The 10,357-nt window shown below is 41.4% G+C and overlaps 1 protein-coding gene across 6 annotated transcripts in view; it reads right to left on the minus strand.

Annotated features, from left to right (window-relative positions):
- The window catches only part of RNF145 (ring finger protein 145), a 59,920-nt gene extending 49,866 nt beyond the window's left edge, over positions 1-10,054 (minus strand). Inside the window, exons 1-3 of one of the 6 annotated variants that reach the window (XM_070465723.1) lie at positions 9,798-10,054; positions 7,750-7,776; positions 3,594-3,796 (exon numbers count right to left, since the gene is read on the minus strand). In XM_070465723.1, the coding sequence (XP_070321824.1) occupies positions 3,594-3,777 (184 nt within the window). In that variant the 5' untranslated portion in view covers positions 3,778-3,796; positions 7,750-7,776; positions 9,798-10,054. Of the gene's footprint in view, positions 1-3,593; positions 3,797-7,749; positions 7,777-8,169; positions 8,428-9,715 lie in introns of those variants that run through there. The other 5 variants (XM_020903304.2, XM_070465721.1, XM_070465722.1 and 2 more) reach the window with 5 other exon arrangements.
- Between the last annotated feature and the right edge of the window lie 303 nt (positions 10,055-10,357).

Here is a 10,357-nt window from a genome sequence, read left to right on the forward strand (position 1 = left end):
TCTTTATACACTTAAGAACAGAGGCTTTTTTAATTGATTAAAAATCCTAAAGCTATATGAAAGAAAAAATGATAAATTACATTAAAAACAAATCTTGCATGTCAAGAATATCTTTAGCAAAATCAAGAGAACTGAAATTGGAAAAAATTCCAACTCATCACACAGGGCTTATTTCCCTAACATATATCAAACCCCACCAACTAGTAAGGACAGGCTAACAGTCCCATAGAAAAGTGAGCAAGGGACAGGTACCGACAACTCTCAAAGGAGGAAATTACAAATTTTTTAAACACATGAATAAATTCAATCTCATTCATAAGAGAAACACAAATTAAAACTAATTTAAAAATAACCATTTTTCACCTACATGCCATATCATATATACTAGTTCAGTCATGTCCGACTCTGCAACCCTTTGGATTGTAGCCCGCCAGGCTCCTCTGTCCATGGGACTTTTCAAGCAAGAATACTGGGGTGGGTTGCCATTTTCCTCACCCACGGGATCTCTTCCCAACTCAGGGATGTCTCCTGTGTCTCCTGCATTGCAGGAGGACTCTTTACCTGCTGAGCCATCAGAGAAGCCCACTGAACAGCCGAATATTAAAGTTTGATAATACTGTTTTGATAAGGATGTAGGATTTTAGGAACCGTCAACAAATGTAGGTAAAAAAATAGTCTCTATACAGAGCAGTATCAATCAATAGTCCCAATGTATATATACTCCTTAACCCAGCAGAATCACTTCTAATAGCTCATCCCATGGCTATTTCTGCACCTGTTGAAATGATAGCTATACAAAACTATTTAGTCAACACTGAATGAAACAGTAGAAGACCGAAGCTATCCAAAATGTCCTCCACTGAAGTAATTCATGCAATAAATTATGGTACAGTCATACAAGAGTACTATGCCCCTATGAAACAGAACTGGAGGGCTGGGGAACAAAGTCAGGCCTCAACAGTTCATCAGAATCTTAAGATCTGGCAGATCGGAATGTGTCAGCATGAAAAAACAGTGAATATCTAAAATAACATGGCTCTATGATACATCATTAAGTTAAAACAAACAAAAGGTTCAAAAGAGTAATGTACTATGTTATCATCTGTACTAAAAAAGAGGAAAGATATTTATATTTTTATCATTTATATATCAATTTATCTTTATATTTACTTACACATGCATAAAATATCTCCAGAATTATGCACAAGAAAATAAAAACAGCTACTCGTTGGGACTCAAAGTGAGAACTCAGTAGATGAGGAACAGAGACAGGAGGAAGGCACTTTTCACTATATACTTTTTATGCTTTTTGGTTTCTGAACATAAATTACAATTTCTAAAATCCATTTGAGTGAAATTCTGTAAATTGGGACATTACATAAACACTACATAATGCTCTGACACAGAGGTTACTGTAACCAAAAATCTGTTCAAGCTGAAAATATCTACTTGTGCAATCACTGAGCTTACCCTACCATAGCACATAATAAGTGTATTTAAGAAGGCTCAGTTGAGTTCCCAAAGCCAAAGAGTATGAACTGCAACTATACGAGGACCCATACAACTTCTAAAATGAATGTGTCTGTTATTAGGTAGCTGTTTTTATAATAAATACTTCAATATATTAAAAAATAATGTATGTGATAAGTACATTTTTAAGACCACAGAACGAACTACTTTTGCTGGATTAAGCGAAAAAATATCTAAACCCAAGTACCCAATTGTTCTTCTACAACAGACTGGAATTATTTTCCATAAACTGACTAATATACGAACCTTTAACAAAGGGCTGAGAACTAGTATTTTGCAGCATAAAAGAACCTTCTCATTTCAGAGGCTTTCCAAGGCAGTGCCAACTGAGAGAGTTGAGAGTACTCAGAGCAAAACTGAGAGTGCTCAGATGTTCTATCTCCAGTGCAGTCTTTCCTACTGTACCAGACTCCTTCCCACAATGACTAACTTGGTAATCTCTCAGAGCTATAAGGGGTTCTCAGGGCTAAGCTTTGAAACCTAGAAAGTTCTTTAATAGATAAAAAATAAATCTCAGAGACAGGACAACTCTTAACCATTTTATAAAAGATACCCTTCAAATTTTAAAAAGGATATACCTGTTGATAGGCAATTCTAATGACAAAAATATTAATAAAACCACTGCAGCACATCATTCAAGCTGCATCTTGAGTTACCGATGTTAAGGAAAATACACTATCGCTATTATTACATATAAAACAAAAATTAACCTAAAAATTAAGAATCATGACTTTTATTCTAGATGGACTTTATCTGCTTCCTAATTTTTTATTTTTGGCCATACTCCATAGCATGTGGGATTTTCCCTGACCAGGGATCAAACCCATGCCCTCTGCAGTGGAAGCTCAGTATCTTAAAAACTGGACCTCCAGGGAAGTCCCCTGCCTATATATCTTGACTTTAATTTCTTAAACCTCTTCACACTACTTCTACCACTGATTCAAAAAAAATCATATCAATTATATATTTCAAGCACTTTTAAAAAAGTATTATGATATAATTTTCCACATTTCATTTAACTGAAATGAATACTTTACCTTCAAATGATATTAATGTTTTGGAAGAATAAAGAATATTGCTTACTTTCTGGACTTCCCTGGTACTACAATGGATAAGAATTTACCTGCCAAACCAGGAGACACAGGTTTGATCCCTGGTCTGGGAATATTCCACATACCAAGGAGCAACTAAGCTCATGAGCCACGACTACTGAGCCCAAGCTCTAAAGCCTATAAGCCACAACTACTGAAGCCTATGCACCTACAGCCTGCGGCCCGCAACAAGAGAAGCCACTGCTCCGTGCAACTAGAGAAAGTCTGAATGCAGCAATGAAGACCCAGAGTAACCAAAAATAAATAAATAAATAATCTAAAAAAAAAAAAAAAAAAAGCTTACATTCTGAATTACTACCAAACTTACTACCCAAATTAATGACAAGTTTTAACAGGCCAAATGTCTGGAGAGGGCTTCCCAGGTGGCGCAGTGGTAAAGAATCCACTGCCAATGCAGGAGACGCAAGAGACACAGGCTTGATCCCTGAGTCAGGAACATCCCCTGGAGTAGGACATGGCAACCCAGTCCAATATTCCTGCCTGGAAAATTCCATGGACAGAGAAGCGTGGCAGGCTATAGTCCACGGGGTCACCAAATGAGTTGGACATGAATGAGCACAGCACAGCAAATGTCTGGAAAGGTTATTTCCCATTATTTAACTCTATTAAAATCTAATACATGTTTTCTTTTACACATGTCAATTACATCTAATCAACCAGAAGCAAAAAATAAATTTAAAAAAAAAAAAAAATGTTTTCTTCTGCTTTCCAGCTTCATCAAAATTTATTTCACAGCAAAATAAATCCAACTCTATTTTCCTCTACCCCTAATAATTCATATGCAATTGTGAAACAAATAAGACTATAAACATGATTCATAAACATTTATCAACGACTATATCCTTGTCACTTCAATGTAAAAGGACATGATTTTACCCAAATGAAAGAGTATACAAAGACATAAATCAGAACACTCACTAAAAGCTTAGGAAACAGGATGGAGACACTTACCTACGTAATGCATATTGAGAGCCAAATACTTGTACTGGAAAAGAGGGTTGTTATTGAGGCTACTTCTTTGAATCTGCTGGAAGAAGGAGCTGACATCCCACCGGTAGAGGACATCCAGCAGCATGATGCTCGGCACCCGCAGGGCCACGTTCAGCACTGCCTCCAGTTTCTCCTTGGCAGCCATGTTTTTTCTTGGAGCAGACCTAAAATTCAGGAGATATAATATAAAAGAGTGAGTCACCTCAAACAGCTTTTAGATATCCTTTTATGAGTCTAATGGATCACATACTACAAAAACTATGTTATAATGTAAAAAGCTCCTTAGACACATCTACTACTTCCAGATATTTAGGAAATAAGCTTTCTATTATGTTTTCACATGGACTCTCTTGGGTCTGCTCAACTTTAAGGCTCTGAGGAAATGTTCAGGCCTCAAAATTTGTTTTTTAAAAAGCTTCTAACTCCAAATCTAGGCACTTAACAAAACAGTCTATACTGTAGCCTTTGTCCAATTATCTTGAGAAGGAAAATTCACTCCTATAAAATTCCTTGAGATTTATGCAGCTTTTTTAAAAGACAGCAAATTTTAAAGTTATTACATGAAAAAGCACAAGCTATTTAATAAAAGTTTAATAATTGCACATTGAGTATATAGCATCTAACCATCTATCCTGTTTCTTATTACTTAAATTCAAAACTGAAGTACTCAATTTACATGATACAGATACAATGCAGAGAACTCAAGATATAGGCAAAGGCAACATGATTTGCAATACTATCTCCTTGTATCATTAAACTTCCAGGGCTTCCCTGGTGGTCCAGTGGTTAAGAGTCCAGCTTGCAATGCAGGGGACACCAGTTCGATCCCTGGTCCAGGAACTAAGCCCACGCGCTCTAGAGCCTGTGCTCTGCAACAAGAGAAGCCTATGCACTGCAACGAGAGAAATCCTGCACACAGCAACAAAGACCCACCAGAGCCCAATAAATAAATAAGTACATACATCTTGAAGGAAAGGAAAAAAAAAAACCTCTTAGTCTGAAATTCCCACCATCTGCTTTCAAAGTAGGAAAAAGCTCATCAAATTCTTCCCTGTGACACACAGACATGCTGGCACATGGAAGAAGTCAGGCATTGTGAGTCTGCAGCCTCTGTCTTTGCTCAGCTCATGAGCAGTGGTGAATGGGGGGCTTAAAAAAAAACAAACAGGAAGGAAGGAAACGAAAGATCTGCCAGACAATCTACTATATAAAGGACAACTTAGTGTAATACTGCTTTATATGATAGAGCTGCAAATTAATCCAAGGAATTACAGAAGATAGAAGTGGTAAAGGATAATTTTAGGAGTAACGATAATTCTAGATTGTTGGCTCTGACAATATCCTTTTAAGAACTTTGCTGAGAAAGCAAAATACACTTCTAGCTTTGGCAGTAATTTCAGACATTACAGGACAAATGAAAACATTTATTTCCAAAGAAAATTATAGTGACAGATTGCTATGCTATGGTTAAATATTTGTCAGTATTTCCATTTCACCCTCTAATTTTCATAGCTTCCTAGCTCAGATAGTTGGGGGGAAAATGCTGCTCAGTTTAGCACACCATTAATATAAGTTTTTCCATCACTAAACTGCTTTATTATATATCATTCCCACTACTCAAATGTTATGTATGTTCTACCAATAATGCAAAATTAACATTTTTATAAATAAATACTGTAATTCTGATTACTTTAAATAAACAAGACTGCTTTAGTAATTTTCGTCCATAAGAAATGGAGGGGAGGGATAAACTGGGAGATTGGGACCGACACATTGCTACATATAAAACAGATAACTAATGTGGACTTACTGCACAGCACAGGGAACTCTATATTCTCAAAATTCTCTAACAGTCTATACGGGGAAAAAAATCTAAAAAAAGAATGAATTTACATACATGTATAACTGATTCACTGTGCCGTATACCTGAAGCTAGCACATTATAAATCAACTCAACTTCAAGAAAAAAAATTTTTTTAACAGAATATTGTCAGAGAATCAGAACCAAATAGCTGTGTCCTAAGGAGAAAAAAAAAGCACTGAAAAATAAAATCTTGGATCAACATTTATTACAAATTATACCATTTAGGAGCCTAAATTTCTCAAAGCTCATGATATTATTAAGAAAAAAAATTCTACGAAATATTCACATTAACATCCTTTCACCAGTGGCCCTGGGGTGATTTTTATTCCCCTCTATCTTTTTCTGTTTGACAAATGTTTCACTATACCCATATATTATTAGGAAAAGTGTAATATAATGTGCCTAAGCTATCTAGATAACTTAAGGAAATACACAGGAAGTAACTACTTACTCTGGTGGTCAACCTGATAACTCAGTGCACTCTTGGGAGTTCATTTCAAAGTACATAAATGATAACATTTTTTTTTTCTCACAAACCACCAGTCACGTGTGAAAATTACCATGTACCAAAATAAAATATCACTGACAGGCTTTATTCATTAATGGAAAAGTAACTATCTTTCCATATTTTATATTCCAGTATGAATCAATACTGCTTTTGTAAGTAACAAAAAAGGGGACAATTAATGAGTTAATATTTGTGGTCCATATTCATCTGACTTAGGGCCTTCGTATGTTTTTAATGTTTTCTTGTTTTTAAAAGTGCCCAGTTTCACTATTTATCATAGTTCTTAAAGGGGTAAAGAAAAAAAAACTAAACAAAATACCAATCCTGCATTAGAAATCAAGATCTGAAATGCTAAGGGGAAAAAAAACTCCCTAATTCTTACAAAGGACCATATTTCTATTACAAAAGAAGGCCATTAGCAGAATGATATATGCTTCCCCTTATATTACCACTACTTCACAAACAGACAAGAACAGAACACAAATAGGACAAGAACAGAACACAAACGGAACAAGAATAAAAAGAAAATCTTGGGTCCCTAAACCTACTGTTAACAGAAGAACATCCAAGACAGACACCTAAACTCTACTGCCTGGATGGAACAAAATATCCTCTTTAACAACAAATACATTGCTTACGAAATGTTTCATTTATTTCTGTATGTGAGGGACATTTCAGTAAGTCATTGGCAAGCTGGGCATGTATAGGGACGTGGAGGAAACAAATTTAATACATAGAAAGCTGAATCTAAAATGCAACCCACAAGAGCTATGGAAAGAAAAAGGTGGGGTGGGGGGAACCATTGTGGACCATTCTTCATAGAAATGCCACATGACAGGGTGTGACCATTACAAATAAATACCATACACTACATTCGAGCTCCACACACTAAACTAACAGCTAAACAAAATGTTGAAATATATTTTATTTGTTGAAACCTGAAATTGCTCACATGTGCCAAATCACTCACATCTGCCAAAAGACTAAATTAAAAACATGAAGTAAGTAAAAATGGAGCCTTCTCTAAGATGTTTGGTTCAAGCCTAATTTATCTTTTTCTAAGACTTGTTAAACAGAGCTAGGGAGCATATTCTAAGTCAGAGGAAGCTCAAAATTCTCCTAAAACCAAACAAGATCAACTAACCGTCAAAAATAAACAGAAGAGCTGAAGGCAAAGAAAATTCAAAGGCTTGACACTCTCTAAAGCCAAATATATAAGATACTCCCTGCCTTGTTCAGTTATGTACATTTTGCCTTCTGTGCATTTTTAAATTTCCTCCTTGAAATGTGGAAAGAACTGAGAAAGTAACACTCCAACAAATTGTCTCTGAAAGTAATGAAAACTAAATGTGGCTCAAAGATGCTTTACACAGTAAAACAGCTTTAAAAAAAAAAAATCCATCCCTTTCCAGTAACAGAAAAAGAAAAGCTCAACAAAAGCTAACCAAAAACAGGACCACAGGATTTCATTAAATTACATTCCTAGGCTTGGAAGCAGCAAACTGCTACCTAGGAACACAAGAATGTCCTGTACCAGCATAACGCTACACAATTCATCGTTCACTTTTGTGGTTTAGGATACACTGGGGACCTCATTCTACACTTTCAGAAAATACATTTTAGCTTTGAATATGAAGAAATCAAACAAATCATCAACAATATGAGAAATATAAGTTTTTAACGTCAGAGCTCTTCTCATCAGCTGAAGAATTATGCTAAAAAATAAGAAATGAAAATGTTCTTACCCAAAAAGGGAACAGAATTCACATCTCCTAGAAAAAACAAAAATAAGAACGCCTTATAACCCGATTTTAAATTATTCAGTACAATATTAGATAACTCAGAAAGTTTTTACACCTTTCCTCCTCAGCATAAGGAGAAAAACAAAAAACTATCATTCACCATTAGTCTCCTTTCTCTGTCCAGTCCAATTGGGGGGGGGGGGGGGGGGGCGGGATTCTACCATCAGCTAAAGCCAATCTTAATAAGAAAGACATTTTCTGGCTGTCCGGATGTTAGGATGGTAAGTTCTGAAAATGCTAGAGAGCAGAGCTAAAGCCTAAAATCATAAGTAAACTCAGCCAAAAACTCAGATACCGGGGAGAAGAACGCACTTCTTACATAAGCATTGGCAACACGTTTTAAATATAGCTGATCCTTCCCACTCCCAGTCATTGCTAGCTAACTGTGTATGTACCTGATTTCCAAGTAAAGTACTAGCGATTCTGTGGTTTCTGGTCATCCCCAAATCAGCAAACATCCACTCTGGGAAATCACTCTGCATACAAGGGCCATCTTTCAACTTAAGCAGGCAGACAGAGGAAATAAAAAACTGCTATCTCTGCCATTGGGCGCTCAGCCTGGGTCACGACTGCAGCACCAACAGCTCATCCTTTGGGCAAGATTCAAGATTCACCAGAACTGCACAGTCCGTATTTTAAAAAATAAAAAGACACAGTCCCTCTCGTTTCCTTTCAAACTAGTTTCCTGTTTACTGCAGACTGCGATGCAAAGCCATCCATTAATCTTTGATGCCTTCTCACAGCAGAGCCCCCTTCCTCTCTCCCCGCACCGCCTCCCCCGCCCCCCACGCCTGCTGATCTCAGCCGCGTTTGAACTATAGTAACCCCAGCCCAGCTCGCTGCAAAGCCAGCAGCGCAGCAGCGGCACCGAGGCCGCTGCCGCCGCGGGGCTAGGGGATTACGTCCACAAAAACTCTGCCAGTAAAGAGGCCCTTGCCAGGGAGCTCCCCTCCCCTCTGGCCAAGGATGCTGGCTCCGCCGCGCCACGCACCAAAAAGATTCTGAAGGAAGACGCGGGCGAAGTTCTTCATCCCTGAACAGAAAGGGGATCTATTCCCAAAGGGCGGGCAAGGGTCTTGGGATCCTTGGTTGAGAAAAGCAAGTGGAGAGGGTTGCAGAAGGCCTGGCGAACGAGAGTAGCAGCGAAGGGAACAAAAAGGAAAGGATGAGGACCGCTCATACTGTAAAAAAGGGCTGACAGACATGATATAGTGCAAATGGGTCCCCATTTGAAGAATGACTTGGCAGGCCTTTCTGCACCCCAAAACCACCTCAAACCGAATGAAAGGTGGGGCAGCTGAGTTTGGGGCTGCGTAAAGCAAAGAAGAGTAGGGTGAAATAAGAGATGGAGGGAACCTCGTGAGCCAAGTGGACAAAGACGCAAAAGACCGAAAGTTGGAAGTGGGAACTGGAGGAAAAGAGCTGGAAAGGAGCAGCTGGAAAAGGGGCAGCTCAGAGGGGCTTGGAAAAGGCCCTAAATGGGGTCCTGGGAGGCGATGGGGCAGCGCTCAGAGCAAGGGCATCTTAGGAATGCTGGGGAGACGAGGGCTCTCTCCAGGAGGGTGGAGGTTGGAGAGGAGCCGGGGAAGGCCCCGGAGCTGGGAAAGGGCGCTCTGACCGGGGCCCCGGAAGGGGAGGACAGAGCCGGAGAGAGCAGAAGCGGGGGCCAGGAGGGCCGAGGGAGGGGCTGGCGGCTGGGAAGGAGGGGGCGCTGCGGGTGAAGTGGGGACGAGGATGGGAGAGAGGAAGAAGGCGAACGGGGAAAGGGGCGAAGGGGGAGAGGAGGACCGAGCTGGCGACGGGATGGAGGAGGGAGTGAGGAGGGACGGGGGAGGTGGAGAAGAGAGGATGCAGGATGGGGGCGAGGGCGCCGGGAGAAGGGGCCGACCCGGACGGACGGCTCGTTCACCTCAGGCTGCGGCCTCCCTCCCCACGGGGAGGCGCCGCCGGTGGACAGAAGGGCTCCGCAACTCCCCGGCTCTCTCACTCGCCTGCCCTCCCGCTCTTCTCGGGCGGCGGCAGCAGGGGCCGGGACGGCGCGGCTCACAGCGGCGGCTTCTCCGCGCCGGGCCTTGGATGCTGCGTCTGGGGAGGCGGCGGCAGCGGAGGCGGCAGCAGCCCGACCCGTGCGGTCACCATCGTCCGCGGCGGCAGGCGCTCGCGGGCCGAGCTCTTTAGCAGCCGGCGGCAGCCATGGCCTTCTTCGTTCACTCCTCCCGCCCCCGGCGCTCTGCGGCGGCAGCAGCCCGGCTTCAGTGCTCTGCGCCTGCGCGCGGCGCTGCCAGCGCGGCGCGCCCCTCCCCCGTACGGGCGCGCGTGTGCGCGCCCTCGCGCTCACTCACAATCGCGCCGCCGGGTGGTTCCCGCGCCGCCTCCGGTACACGGGTGGGAGACACACGCCTCCCGCAGCCTACACTGCCAGGCTCCCTCCGCTATGGAGACGCGTGCCACGCCGACAGCTGCACGCGCACTGTGACACGCACCATTCTGACACACGTGCGCTCTCACACTCCCCAAACACCAGGAGCCACAGCCACACGCGCTCACACCC

The sequence above is a fragment of the Odocoileus virginianus genome, chromosome 3 (assembly GCF_023699985.2).
Source record: "Odocoileus virginianus isolate 20LAN1187 ecotype Illinois chromosome 3, Ovbor_1.2, whole genome shotgun sequence".
NCBI lineage: Eukaryota > Metazoa > Chordata > Mammalia > Artiodactyla > Cervidae > Odocoileus > Odocoileus virginianus.